General features: G+C 38.3%; 1 protein-coding gene across 2 annotated transcripts in view; it reads left to right on the forward strand.

Annotated features, from left to right (window-relative positions):
* PROK2 (prokineticin 2) overlaps nt 1-16,244 on the forward strand; it is a 32,506-nt gene that overhangs the window by 12,394 nt on the left and 3,868 nt on the right. The window contains exon 3 of one of the 2 annotated variants that reach the window (XM_066244698.1): nt 15,712-15,792. The exons of the other annotated variant lie outside the window; for it this stretch is intronic. Within the exon in view, the coding sequence (XP_066100795.1) occupies nt 15,712-15,792 (81 nt within the window). The remainder of the gene's footprint in view (nt 1-15,711; nt 15,793-16,244) is intronic. 2 annotated transcript variants of the gene reach the window in all.

Raw genomic sequence — 16,244 nt, forward strand, 5'->3', positions numbered from 1 at the left:
TGAACCTTTCACAAAACAGAGCTGAAGTGCTTCCGGATCAGAGATCTCCGGACATCTATCCAGCTCCAATCAGCACAACAAGACACAGCTGAAAACAAGAAGTGGGGAGGAGGGGCAGTAACTCAGGTTTCCATGGAGATCTGAGATACACCTCCCCCTACTGAAGCTGAGAAAAAACCCTGCCCCCAGTGAGATTAGTTGGTGGAAGAGACCTTCAGCGTCTCAGGTTACACCCACAGCATTCCTGGATACAGTTTCAAGGAAGCCCCCTGCTGAGATCAGTTAACAAGACTATCACCTGTTAAGAAAACAAACAAATCAAGACTTCAAAGCTGCCCAAATCCGAAAGTGGATTACAAATAATAGCTGATACCAACCCACAAAGACCTAAAAATAACACAACTGAAAACTGGAGGCAGCCCTGGCCGGTTGGCTCAGCGGTAGAGCGTTGGCCTAGCGTGCGGAGGACCCGGGTTCGATTCCCGGCCAGGGCACACAGGAGAAGCGCCCATTTGCTTCTCCACCCCTCCGCCGCGCTTTCCTCTCTGTCTCTCTCTTCCCCTCCCGCAGCTAAGGCTCCATTGGAGCAAAGATGGCCCTGGCGCTGGGGATGGCTCTGTGGCCTCTGCCTCAGGCGCTAGAGTGGCTCTGGTCGCAACATGGCGATGCCCCAGAGGGGCAGAGCATCGCCCCCTGGTGGGCAGAGCGTAGACCCATGGTGGGCGTGCCGGGTGGATCCCGGTCGGGCGCATGCGGGAGTCTGTCTGACTGTCTCTCCCTGTTTCCAGCTTCAGAAAAATGAAAGAAAAAAAAAAAAAACTGGAGGCAAACAACACCAAGCCTAGACTCAACCAACTCTACAAATAAAAATAAATAAATAAATAAATAAAAAAGATGAGAAGACAAAGGAGTGCAATCCAAATGAAACCACAAGAGACACCTTCGAGAGATGAACTGAGTGATATGGAAATAATCAAACTTCCAGATGCGGAGTTCAAAATAATGATTGTAAGGATGCTTAGGGATCTTAGAACAACAATGGAGGGGCAGTTTGAAAACCTAAATAAAGAAATAGCAAGTATAAAAAAGAATCAGTTGGAGACGACAAATACAATATCAGAAATAAAGACCACAATGGAAGGAATTAAAAACAGGATAGATAGAGCAGAGGATCGAATCAGCGAGTTAGAAGACAACTGGAATGAAGGCATGAAAGCAGAGAAGAAAAGAGAAAAAAGACTCAAAAAGTCAGAGGAAACTCTTAGAGAGCTCTGTGACATGAAGAGAAATAACATCCGCATCATAGGGGTTCCTGAAGAAGAAGAAAAAGAACAAGGGATAGAGACTTTGTTCAATCATATCATAGCTGAAAACTTCCCTAAATTAATGCAAGAGAAACTCTCACAAATTCAAGAAGCACAGAGGACTCCATTAAAGAGAAACCCAAAGAAACCTACACCAAGACACATCATAATTAAAATACCAAAGCTAAGCGATAAAGAGAAAATATTAAAAGCTGCAAGAGAAAAAAAAGTTATCACCTACAAAGGAGCCCCCATAAGGATGACATCTGACTTCTCAACAGAAACACTTGAGGCCAGAAGGAAATGGCAAGAAATATTCAAAGTAATGCAGAACAAGAACCTACAACCAAGACTACTTTATCCAGCAAGGCTATTGTTTAAAATTGAAGGAGAAATAAAAAGCTTCCCAGACAAAAAACAACTCAAGGAATTCATTACAACCAAACCAATGCTGCAGGAAATATTAAGGGGCCTGGTGTAAACAGATAAAGTGGGAAAGAATACAGAAAAAAAAAAAAAAAAAAGGAATACACCTTTAAAGAAGAAAATGGCAATAAACAACTACATATCAATAATAACCTTAAATGTAAATGGATTAAATGATCCAATCAAAAGATATAGGGAATGTCATCCCATTACCATTAATAAAAATTTATTAAGAAAAAAAAAAAAAAAAAAGATATAGGGTAGCTGCGTGGATAAGAAAACAGGACCCATACATATGTTGTCTACAAGAAACACACCTTAGAACAAAAGATACACACAGATTGAAGGTAAAAGGATGGAAAAAAACGTTTCATGCAAACGGAAATGAAAAAAAAGCTGGGGTAGCAATACTTATATCAGACAAATTGGACTTTAAAACAAAGGATATAGTAAGAGATAAAGAAGGCCACTACATAATGATAAAGGGAGTAATCCAACAGGAAGATATAACTATTATAAATATCTATGCACCTAATATAGGAGCACCCAAATATATAAAACAGACTTTGATGGATTTAAAGGGCGAGATCAACAGCAATACTATAATAGTAGGGGATTTCAATACCCCACTAACATCACTAGATAGATCCTCAAGAAAGAAAATTAACAAAGAAACAGCAGACTTATTGGAAACACTAAATCAACTCGATTTAATAGATATCTTCAGAACCTTTCACCCTAAAGCAGCAGAATATACATTCTTTTCAAGTGCTCATGGTACATTCTCTAGGATAGACCACATGTTAGGGCACAAAAGTGCTCTCAACAAATTTAAGAAGACTGAAATCATATCAAGCACTTTCTCCGATAACAACGGCATGAAACTAGAAATGAATCACAGCAGAAAAGCTCAAAAATTCTCAAACACATGGAAACTAAATAGCAGGGTGTTAAATAATGAATGGATTAAGAATGAGATCAAAGAAGAAATAAAGAAATTCCTAGAAACGAATGACAATGAGCATACAACAACTCAAAATTTATGGGACACAGCGAAAGCAGTGCTGAGAGGGAAGTTCATAGCACTACAGGCACACTTTCAGAAGCTAGAAAAAGCTCAAATAAACAACTTAACCCTGCATCTAAAAGAATTAGAAAAAGAACAGCAAGTAAAGCCCAAATGTAGTAGAAGGAAGGAAATAGTAAAGATCAGAGCAGAAATAAATGACATAGAGGCTAAAGAAACAATACAGAGGATCAATGAAACTAGGAGCTGGTTCTTTGAAAAGGTAAACAAGATTGATGAACCTTTAAGTAGACTCACCAAGAAAAAGAGAGAGAGGACTCAAATAAATAAAATTAGAAATGAAAGAGGAGAAATAACAACTGACACAACAGAAATACAAAATATTGTAAGAAAATACTATGAAGAACTGTATGCCAAAAAACTAGACAACCTAGATGAAATGGACAAATTCCTTGAAACATACAATCTTCCAAAAATCAATCTGGAAGAATCAGAAAACTTAAACAGACCGATTACACCAAAGGAGATCGAAACAGTTATCAAAAAACTCCCAACAAAGAAAAGTCCGGGGCCCGATGGCTTCACAATGGAATTCTACCAAATATTCAAAGAAGAACTAACTCCTATCCTTCTCAAACTATTTCAAAAAATTCAAGAGGAAGGAAGACTTCCAAACTCCTTTTATGAGGCGAGCATAATTCTGATTCTAAAACCAGGCAAAGACAACACAAAGAAAGAAAATTATAGGCCAATATCTCTGATGAATATAGATGCTAAAATCCTCAACAAAATATTAGCAAACTGGATCCAACAATATATGGAAAAACTCATACACCATGATCAAGTGGGATTTATTCTGGGGAGGCAAGGCTGGTACAATATTCGTAAATCAATCAATGTGATTCATCACATAAACAAAAAGAAGGAGAAAAACCATATGATAATTTCAATAGATGCAGAAAAAGCATTTGATAAAATCCAGCACCCATTCATGATCAAAACTCTCAGCAAAGTGGGAATACAGGGAACATACCTCAACATGATAAAAGCCATCTATGAGAAACCCACAGCCAACATCATACTCAATGGGAAAAAATTAAAAGCAATACCCTTAAGATCAGGAACAAGGCAGGGGTGCCCCCTTTCACCACTCTTATTTAACATAGTCCTGGAAGTCCTAGCCACAGCAATCAGACAAGAAGAAGAAATAAAAGGCATTCAAGTTGGAAAAGAAAAAGTAAAACTATCATTATTTGCAGATGATATGATATTGTATATAGAAAACCCTAAAGTCTCAGTCAAAAAACTACTGGACCTGATAAATAAATTCAGCAAAGTGGCAGGATATAAAATCAATACTCAGAAATCAGAAGCATTTTTATACACCAACAATGAACAGTCAGAAAGAGAAATTAAGGAAACAATCCCCTTCACAATTACAACCAAAAAAATAAAGCACCTAGGAGTAAACTTAACCAAGGAGACTAAAGACTTCTACTCGGAAAATTACAAAACATTGATAAAAGAAATCAAGGAAGATACAAACAAGTGGAAGCATATACCGTGCTCATGGTTAGGAAGAATAAACATCATTAAAATGTCTATATTACCCAAAGCAATTTATAAATTCAATGCAATACCAATTAAAATACCAATGACATACTTCAAAGATATAGAACACATATTCCAAAAATTTATATGGAACCAAAAAAGGACACGAATAGCCTCAGCAATCTTAAAAAAGAAGAATAAAGTGGGAGGTATCACACTTCCTGATATCAAGTTATACTACAAGGCCATTGTACTCAAAACAGCCTGGTACTGGCATAAGAACAGGCATATAGATCAATGGAACAGAACAGAGAACCCAGAAATAAACCCACAGTTCTATGGACAACTGATATTTGACAAAGGAGGTAAGGAAATACAATGGAGTAAAGACAGCCTCTTTAACAAATGGTGTTGGGAAAATTGGACAGCTACCTGCAAAAAAATGAAACTAGATCACCAGCTTACACCACTCACAAAAATAAACTCAAAATGGATAAAAGACTTGAATGTAGGCCGTGAAACCATAAGCATCTTAGAAGAAAACATAGGCAGTAAGCTCTCCAACATCTCTCGAAGCAATATATTTGCTGATTTATCTCCACGGGGAAGTGAAATAAAAGACAGGATAAACAAATGGGACTATATCAAACTAAAAAGCTTTTGCACAGCTAAAGACAACAAGAACAGAATAAAAAGACAAACTACACAATGGGAGAACATATTTGACAATACATCTGATAAGGGGTTAATAACCAAAATTTATAAAGAACTTGTAAAACTCAACACCAGGAAGACAAACAACCCAATCCAAAAATGGGCAAAAGAGATGAATAGACACTTCTCCAAAGAGGACATACAGATGGCCAATAGGCATATGAAAAATTGCTCAACATCACTCATCATTAGAGAAATGCAAATTAAAACCACAATGAGATATCACCTTACACCAGTCAGAATGGCGCTTATCAACAAAACAACACAGAATAAGTGCTGGCGAGGATGTGGAGAAAAGGGAACCCTCCTGCACTGCTGGTGGGAATGCAGACTGGTGCAGCCACTGTGGAAAACAGTATGGAGATTCCTCAAAAAACTGAAAATCGAACTGCCTTTTGACCCAGCTATCCCACTTTTAGGAATATACCCTAAGGACACCATAGAACGGCTCGAAAAGGAGAAATGCACCCGCATGTTTGTGGCAGCATTGTTCACAATAGCGAAGATCTGGAAACAGCCCAAGTGTCCGTCAGAGGACGAGTGGATTAAAAAACTTTGGTACATATATACTATGGAATACTACTCAGCCATAAGAAATGATGACATCGGATCATTTACAATAACATGGATGGACCTTGATAACATTATACGGAGTGAAATAAGTAAATCAGAAAAAAAAAAAACTGAGATGAATCCATACATAGAAGGGACATAAAAATGAGACTCACAGACATGAACAAGAATGTGATGGCAACAGGGGCGGGGGGTTGGGGGAGGGGGGGTGGGGTGAAGAAGGAGAGAGGGGTTAGGGGAGGGGAGGGGCACAAAAAAAACCAGATAGAAGGTGACAGAAGACAATTTAACTTTGCGGGAGGGGTATACAGCACAATCAAATGTCAAAATAATCTAGAGATATTTTCTCTCAACATATGTACCCTGATTTATCAATGTCACTGCATTAAATTTAATAAAAAAAAAAAGAAATAAATATTTATAAAAAAAAAATGGGAAGAGGATATGAATAGACACTTCTCCCAGGAAGAAATACAAATGGCCAACAGATATATGAAAAGATGCTCATCTTCTTTAGCTATTAGAGAAATGCAAATCAAAATGGCAATGAGATACCACCTCACACCTGTTCGATTAGCTGTTATTAGCAAGTCAGGTAATAGCAAATGTTGGAGAGGCTGTGGAGAAAAAGGAACCCTCATCCACTGTTTGTGGGAATGTAAAGTAGTACAACCATTATGGAAGAAAGTATGGTGGTTCCTCAAAAAACTGAAAATAGAACTACCTTATGACCCAGCAATCCCTCTACTGGATATATATCCCCAAAACTCAGAAACATTGATACGTAAAGACACATGCAGCCCCATGTTTATTGCAGCATTGTTTCACAGTGGCCAGGACATGGAAACAACCAAAAAGCCCATCAATAGATGACTGGATAAAGAAGATGTGGCACATATACACTATGGAATACTACTCAGCCATAAGAAATGATGACATCGGAACATTTACAGCAAAATGGTGGGATCTTGATAACATGATACGAAGCGAAATAAGTAAATCAGAAAAAAACAGGAACTGTATTATTCCATACGTAGGTGGGACATAATAGTGAAACTAAGATACATTGATAAGAGTGTGGTGGTTACGGGGGGGAGAGGGGAATGGGAGAGGGATAGGGGGTGGGGAGGGGCACAAAGAAAACAAGATAGAAGTTGACAGAGGACAATCTGACTTTGGGTGGTGGGTATGCAACATAATTGAATGACAAGATAACCTGGACTTGTTATCTTTGAATATATGTATCCTGATTTATTGATGTCACCCCATTAAAAAAATAAAATTATTAAAAAAAAATGTGCTTTTAGTAACAGAAAAAAAAAAAAAAAGAAATATTGGCCTTAAACGAAACACTAGAGCAATTGGATATGATAGACATCTACAGGACATTTCATCCCAAAGTGCCATATTATACATTTTTCTCTAGTGTACATCAAACATTCTCAAGAATGGATCATGTGTTGGGCCACAAAAATAAATCAACAAATTCAGAAAGATTGAAATTATACCAAGCATATTCTCTGATCATAAAGCCTTAAAACTAGAATTCAACTGCAAAAAAGAGGTAAACAAATCCACAAAAATGTGGAAACTAAATAGTATACTTTTAAGAAATGAGTGGGTCAAAGAAGAAATAAAAGCAGAGATCAAAAGCTACATACAGACAAATGAAAATAACAATACGACATATCAGAATCTCTGGGATTCAGCAAAAGCAGTAATAAGAGGGAAGTTTATATCACTACAGGCCTACATGAACAAACACGAGAGAGCCCAAGTAAACCACTTAACTTCACAGCTTAAGGAACTTGAAAAGAAGAACAAAGGCAACCCAAAACCAGCAGAAGAAAGGAAATAATAAAAATCAGAGCAGAAATAAACAAAATAGAGAACAGAAAAACTATAGAAAAAATTAATAAAACAAAGAGCTGGTTCTTTGAAAAAATGAACAAAATTCACAAAACCTTGGCAAGACTCACTAAGGAAAAAAGAGAAAGGACTCAAATAAACAAAATCCAAAATGAAAGAGCAGAAGTCACCACAGATATCATAGATATACAAAGATTATTGTAGAATACTATGAAAAATTATTCAATATATGCCACTAAATTTAATAATCTAGAAGAAATGGATAAATTTCTAGAACAATACAATCTTCCTAGACTGAGTCATGAAGAAGCAGAAAGCCTAACAGACCCATAAGCAGAGAGGATATTGAAACATCAAAAACCTCCTCAAACATAAAAGTCCAGGCCCAGACGATTATACTAGTGAATTCTATCAAACATTCAAAGAAGACTTGGATCCTATTCTTCTTAAAGTCTTCCAAAAAATTGAAAAAGAAGCAATACTTCCAAACACATTTTATGAGGCCAACATAACCCTCATACTGAAACCTGGCAAGGACAACACAAAAAAAGAAAACTGCAGACCAATATCTCTAATGAATACAGATGCTAAAATACTAAACAAAATACTAACAAATCAAATATAACAACACAGGCCCTGGCCGGTTGGCTCAGTGGTAGAGCGTCAGCCTGGCGTGCAGGAGTCCCGGGTTCGATTTCCAGCCAGGGCACATAGGAGAAGCGCCCATCTGCTTCTCCGCCCCTCCCCCTCTCCTTCCTCTCTGTCTCTTCTTCCCCTCCCGCAGCCAAGGCTCCATTCGAGCAAAGTTGGCTCGGGCACTGAGGATGGCTCTGTGGCCTCTGCCTCAGGTGCTAGAATGGCTCTGGTTGCAACAGAGCAATGCCCCAGATGGGCATAGCATCACCCCCTGGTGGGCATGCCGGGTGGATCCTGGTCGGGCACATGCGGGAGTCTGTCTGACTGCCTCCCCGTTTCCAACTTCAGAAAAATACCACAAAAAAAAAAAAAAAAAAAAAAAAAAAAAAAAAAAATATATATATATATATATATATATATATATATATATATATATATATAAAACAACACATTAAAAAAATAATACATCATGATCAAGTGGGATTCATCCCAGAATCACAAAGATGGTTCAACATACGTAAAACGGTTAATGTAATACACCATATCAACAAAACAAAGAACAAAAACCACATGATCTTATCAATAGATGCAAAAAAGGCATTCAATAAAATACAACACAATTTTATGTTTAAAACACTCAACAAAATGGGTATAGAAGGAAAATATCTCAACATAATAAAGGCCATTTATGATAAACCATCAGCTAACATCATATCAAATGGCATAAAATTGAGGATTTTCCCCCTAAAATCAGGAACAGTATACAAAGAACCCATAAAACTCAACAACAAACAAACAATCCAATAAAAAAAATTGGAAGAGGACATGAACAGAGACTTCTTCCAGGAAGAAATACAAATGGCCAACAGATATATGAAAAGATGCTCATCTTCATTAGCTATTAGAGAAATGCAAATCAAAACTACAATGAGATACCACCTCACACCTGTTAAATTAGCTATTATCAACAAGACAGGTAATAAGTGTTGGAGAGGCTGTGGAGAAAAAGGAACCCTCATCCACTGTTTGTGGGAATGTAAAGTAGTACAGCTATTATGGAAGAAAGTATGGTGGTACCTCAAAAAATTTAAAACAGAACTACCATATGACCTAGCAATCCCTCTACTGGATATATACCCCAAAACTCAAAAACATTGGTACGTAAAGACACTTGCAGCCTCATGTTCATTGCAGCATTGTTCACAGAGGCCAAGACATGAAAACAACTAAAAAGCCCTTCAACAGATGATTGGATAAAGAAGATATAGTACATATATATAAACTATGGAATACTACTCAGCCATAAGAAATGATGACATCGGATCATTTACAACATGGATGGACCTTGATAACATTATATTGAGTGAAATAAGTAAATCAGAAAAAACTAAGAACTATATGATTCAATACATAGGTGGGACATAAAAATGAGACTCAGAGACATGGACAAGAGCGTGGTGGTTATGGGGGTGGGAGCAGGGAATGGAGTGTGGGGGTGGGGGAGGGAAGGGGCACAAAGAAAACCAGATAGAAGGTGACAGAAGATAATTTGACTTTGGGTGATGGGTATGCAACATAATCAAATGTCAAAATAACCTGGAGATATTATCTCTGAACATATGTACTCTGATTTATCAATGTCACCCCATTAAAATTAATAAAAAGTAAATAAATAAATTAAAGTAAATAAACTTTCCATTCTGGTTTGCCTTAGTCATTAGCCACAAATGTCTATTTATTTTGATAAAGTAGAAAGTAGTTTATGAATTGAGAACCATAGGTAAGAATTGATAGCTACTAAGTTTAGTTTAGTATTTTGTTTCACATGCATCAATTAACCTGTAGAGTTTGCAGTCACTAGCTACCAGGCTATACTTTTATAATTATAGAGTTTTAAACTTTACATTCAAAATTTGAGTTATTTTATTTTTATTTCAAAAATAGAGTAAAAATAAGTCTGAGAACATGTTTTCTTTTTTTTTAATTCTTTTTTTTATATAATTTTATTTTTTTAATGGGGTGACATCAATAAATCAGGATACATATATTCAAAGATAACATATCCAGGTTATCTTGTCGTTCAATTATGTTGCATACCCATCACTCAAAGTCAGATTGTCCTCTGTCACCTTCTATCTAGTTTTCTTTGTGCCCCTCCCCCTCCCCCTTTCCCTCTCCCTCTTCCCCCTCCCCCCGTAACCACCACACTCTTATCAATGTCTCTTAGTCTCACTTTTATGTCCCACCTATGTATGGAATAATACAGTTTCTGGTGTTTTTCTGATTTACTTATTTCACTTCATATAATGTTATCAAGATCCCACCATTTTGCTGTAAATGATCTGATGTCATCATTTCTTATGGCTGAGTAGTATTCCATAGTGTATATGTGCCACATCTTCTTTATCCAGTCATCTATTGACGGGCTTTTTGGTTGTTTCCATGTCTTGGCCACTGTGAACAATGCTGCAATGAACATGTGGCTGCATGTGTCTTTACATATCAATGTTTCTGAGTTTTGGGGGTATATACCCAGTAGAGGGATTGCTGGGTCATAAGGTAGTTCTATTTGCAGTTTTTTGAGGAACCACCATACTTTCTTCCATAATGGTTGTACTACTTTACATTCCCACCAACAGTGTATGAGGAGAACATGTTTTCTAATCACATTTTCAGTCAAATAATAGTTTTACCATAGCTTCATTTTTAACAATAAATTACTTAACAATTAAGAATAAGTTAGTAAATCAGGCCTGACCTGTGGTGGCACAGTGGATAAAGAGTTGACTGGGAACTCTGAGGTCATTGTTTCGAAACCCTGGACTTGCTAGTCAAGGCACACAGGGAGTTGATGCTTCTTGTTCTGTCCTTCCCCATTTCTCAGTTCCTCTCTCTCTCTCTCTCTCTCTCTCTCTCTCTCTCTCTCTCTCCCCCCCCTAAAATAAATAAATAAAATCTAAAAAAAAAAGAATGACAGAAATATTTTTTTTTAAAGTTGCTAAATCATATTTCTACAGGAAATACTTTGCTGTTTTTAAAAGATCCGTATCTTAACGTCTACTAAAAGCTGTACTTCCCAGAGTTTACAAATAGCAGCCAATTTCAATGCATTCTGCTCACTTTGTCTTTGGAAGTTTTAAATTATATGACTCATACTTTTACTTTATATTGATGATTATTTTTTGAGTTTTTTTCTATTTAACTCTGTTTCCTCCAAAACTTAATTCTATTTTTTTATTTTGCTCCACTTTTTTTTTAATTTTATTTATTCATTTTTTTAGATAGGAGAGAGAGACAGAGAGGGAGAGAGAGGAGCGAGAGACAGAGAGAGAGAAGGGGGGAGGAGCTGGAAGCATCAACTCCCATATGTGCCTTGACCAGGCAAGCCCAGGGTTTTTAACCGGCGACCTCAGCATTTTCAGGTCCACGCTTTATCCACTGCACCACCACAGGTCAGGCTATTTTGCTCCACTTTTTATGTCAACATTTTTAGTACCAATTTTGCTTTTTTTTTTTTTAATCAGCTGCACTTTAGACTTGACAAATACATTTTTTTTATGAAGAAAAAATATTCAAATTAAAGCATGGGTCTTTTGTTTATGTAAAAAGAAAATGGATTTTTTTTTAAATATTAAATTTCTATTATAGACTCAACTTGTGACAAAACATTGTAAACATAGTTGTAATTTTAAGATAGAGTATAAAAGTTTTAAAAATACCAACTAACATATAACTTACATCACTACAAAATGTGAAAGATGGGTAGAAGGAAGTATAACATGCTAATTGCCTTACCTTGCATAGCATGGATCCTGAGAAATCCCTGTCTACTTTGAGCTCTCAGAGCCATATCATAGCTGTGATTGAGGGTCCACTGGCCACTGTCAGAGAGACACTCAAAAATAAATATGTTTTGGTCTAATACAGAGTTTCTCAATCTGGACACTACTGACATCTGGGTCAGATAATTCTATGTTATAAGGGCTGTCCCTGTGCGTGGTGGGATGTTTGGCAGCATCTCTGGCCTCTATCCACTATCTAGTGTGACAACCAAAATGTCTCCAGGCTATAACAGATGTCCTCTGGCAGGTTTGGGGGCATTGGGAGGGTGGGATTGAGTGATAGAATCACCCTGGCTGAGCACCACTGGTCTAATCCTACCTTAATCCAGTCGACTGGACACAGTGTAGGAGATACAACAGCCTCATCTCCTGGGGAGCTCACATGAGTGCTTATGGCTACCAAAGATGAGGCCCAAGGTGTGGAGGGACCCCCTTGATCTACAGATGCTGCCACCCTTCCTTTTTACAAATCTTTTATTACTCCCTATTCTCAGAGGTCCAAGGCCTGCATGCCAGCAGCTCCCATAACTCATTGCACACCACCAGCGATGGCAACTCACCATTCCCTATTTTCAGTCGTTCTTTCCGCGGGCACAGTGCCGTGGAAGGCCAAGGTCAGTGTCAGGGCAGCTTCCGGCATTCCAGGCCTGTGTTAACCCTCTACTCACAAGCGGGCGATAAGATAAATGGTTGCATTATTTAAGACTATATGAATGTGTATGTATTCCAAAAAAAATTTTGGAGAAAAAATTTTAAACTTTACCAAAAACTTTCCAAATTAAGATACATAGCGATCTTCAAAAATTATTGAAACCAGAAACTGTGGGAGTTTGGGACTTTCGATTTTTATTTTACTCACTATTCTCTCATTTGATTTTTTAAAACTTATGTACCTTAATTGAAAAAAGTTGTAACAAAACTGGTTTTATTATAAATAAAAATACAATAGGATCAGTTTTTTAATGTCACATGACTAGGCTTTTCTTCTTATATCCCATTATATTTTGGGGTTTTTTTTTAACATAATTTGTTTAGAGAGGAATCAAAACCAAAATACCATTGTTTCATATCAGTGCTGTTTCCTCTTTTAAAAGGTGCTGCAAATGGAGAAGGATCCTGCCTTCACCACAGTGCTGGCTGTTCTGCTCTGGTAGCTTCTAAAATGTGCTGTCTGGAGTTCTGGACCATTAGAAATATTGTATTGAGGCCCTGACCAGATTGCTCAGTGTATAGAGTGTCAGCCTGGTGTGTGGACATCCTGGGTTTGATCCCTAGTCAGGGCACACAGGAGAAGTGACCATCTACTTCTCCACCCCTCACTCTCTCCCTTCCCTCTTTCTTCCCTCCTCACAGCCAGTGGCTTGATTGGTCTGAGCATCGGCCTCAGGCACTGAGGATAGCTCAGTTGACTCAAACATTAGCTCCAGACAGGGATTGCCTGGTGCATTCTAGCCAGGGTGTGTGCAGGAATCTGTCTCTGTATCTCCCCTCCTCTCACCTTAAAGAAAAGGGGGGGATCCAATACTACTGTATTGAATATAGAGTTGATTCTAAAATCAACCATCAGTTTGGACTGAATGATTAGCTCCTTGACTATATTTGTACATCTGAATATGCACTTCTGTCAGCATTATATTGGTGACTATCAGACATCTATTAGGTTTGTCTCATAATGTATCTAGATCTAGAAGTGAATGGGCCAGTCAAAAAGTTGGCAAGGATCTCTGAGCATGTCATATCAGAAATTGTGTCCTTTGTCATCAGAGCTCTCATATGAAAGGAGCGGGTTAGGAAAGGCTTGGAAGAGGAAGGGAAAAACACAGACTAGATCTTGAAAGGGGACTGGTTTGATTAGAATAAAAGAAGGGCATCCCGAGGGATCTGTCAAATCATTATGTTGAAGTTGGTCAGGGCAGATCCAGATTGAGGTTTATATAATCTTGGTGCCCTCAATAAGGAAAAGAATAATATAGAGGGGTGTTTAAAGTTTCACAGAAGCTAATGCCCTTGTGCACACATTGCCAGGGACCCTTATATGCAAGGTCATCCAGCTTCTTTTGCTTCACTGAAAATCCACCTCTGTGTGCCGTGCTGAGAGTCAGTGTGTGGGATGAGGAAAGGTCACAGGACATGAGATGGTTGTCCCTTTGCATTTTGAGAGGTCAGAGATTATGACGGGGCAGGGTGGAGTGGGAGTTGGAAAGTTAACAAATATTTTCTTGAGTGTCCCCTATGTATCAGATAAATGCTATGTGCATGTAAATAAAACAGACCAGTCCCTTCTCCAAAGAGCCTAGAGCAGGGGTCCCCAAACTTTTTACACAGGGGGCCAGCTCACTGTCCCTCAGACCGTTGGAGGGCCCAACTATAAAAAAACTATGAACAAATCCTTATGCACACTGCACATATCTTATTTTAAAATAAAAAAATAAAACGGGAACAAATACAATATTAAAAATAAAGAACAAGTAAATTTAAATCAACAAACTGACCAGTATTTCAATGGGAACTATGCTCCTCTCACTGACCACGAATGAAAGAGGTGCCCCTTCCAGAAGTGTGGCGGGGGCCGGACAAATGGCCTCAGGGGGCCGCATGTGGCCTGCGGGCCGGGCCGTAGTTTGGGGACCCCTGGCCTAGAGTTCGGGCATGGTGGTATTTGAGAAGAGAGCAACATTTGGATGAAAGTGGGCCTGGGTTTGATTGTGACACTTCCCCTTTCTAGCTGGGTGTAATTCAGTCAGGCACCTCAAGAGGAAGCCAGCTAGCTCATGTCAAAATGAGAGCTGACACATGGGTCTGATGTGACATTCATATAGGATGCCTTAACAGGCTGACAGCCCATGTGACAAACCAAAGAATGACCACATTGTTGTAATGCACAGGATCGTAAGCACCATGAGGGCAGCTATTAGTAGCTGAAATATCTTACTGGTTATCTATCTTTTATAATTAAAATGTAGGTGCCATGATGGTCAGGGGCCTTCCTTGTTTTGTTCCACAGCACCTAAAAAAGGGAACCTGATATGTTGGTGACGCTCAGTAAATGTCTGTTGAATGAATGAATAAAACAAATGTCCTTGATGTTTTCCATGTAAAATAGTTTGACATGCTCATTATAGTTTCAGTCCACCTATTTCAGTCTCTTTTTCCTAGAATATTGCTGCCTCTGTTTGGCTTTCTCAACCTCAACACTATTGACATTTTGGGCTGGATAATTCTTTGTTATAAGGGCTGTCCATATCCTTGACTTCAACCCACTGAATGTCAATAGTACTGCCCTCTTGGTTGTGACAAACAAAGTGTCTCTGGACATTCTGTGATGTCCTCTGGGGAAGTCGAGAACATCGCCTCCAATTGAGAACCACTGGCCTGTGCAGTAGCTTTAGGCTTAACAAAAAAGAAGCTCTCGAAGTCTCAGAAGGGATTAAAATTCATGGAGGACAACTTCTCATACTATCCTGTAATTGTCCAAGCTTATCCAGCTGTACCTACCTTCTCTGACATAGTCTCAGTGATAACAAATGAGCCAGCCATTTGTGTACCTTTTAACACACACAGTGGCAGAACCATTCTGAGCATAAGTCTGTGTGGTGCTGATAGCCATGGTACCCATGTGTAGGCGCTGTCGTTAAAGCCTTAAAAATAATGCCCTTTCAAAAAAGACAAGGAGCCTAGATGGCTCTGCCTGTCCTCCACATACCTACCCTGCCCTCCTCCTGCTTCTCTGTGTATGTATTGATCTCAATCATCTGCCTGGCCCTTCTAGAACAATTTTGGAAATGGGAGGCAGGAAAGAAAAAAAGAGAAAGAGAAGAAAAAGGAAAAAGAAGGTAAGAAGAACATGAACGTGGTACCACTCAAAGTTAACACCCAGAATAACTAGCCTTGACTCTTGTTGGGACTACCATATAGGGTCTGTTCTATCAGTTCAACCTAAAAATAAGCTTAGAATGGTTCTGCCACTGTCTGAAGACAGTCCTTTCTTTCTTTTATGCATAAAATTATGTAGAATGACTATGGGAGATGCATCTCATATTTTTCACAAGGACAGATAATTGGTGTGGAGTGCCTCTTTTGGTGGAATAGAATAAGAAATACACAAGAATGACACCAAATAAAGCATTTGAGTTAAGAGACAGGAAAGATTCATTTTCCTGTCATGTGTAAACTGTAGAACAACCCCTGGATATGAATCTACACTTGCTTGCCTCATTTATTTGACCCTCAATCTGAATAACTTGCCATCTCACTTCATTGACTATCACCACCTCTACACCTTGTGTTAAACTTTTTTCTACA

The sequence above is a fragment of the Saccopteryx bilineata genome, chromosome 10 (genome assembly GCF_036850765.1).
Source record: "Saccopteryx bilineata isolate mSacBil1 chromosome 10, mSacBil1_pri_phased_curated, whole genome shotgun sequence".
NCBI lineage: Eukaryota > Metazoa > Chordata > Mammalia > Chiroptera > Emballonuridae > Saccopteryx > Saccopteryx bilineata.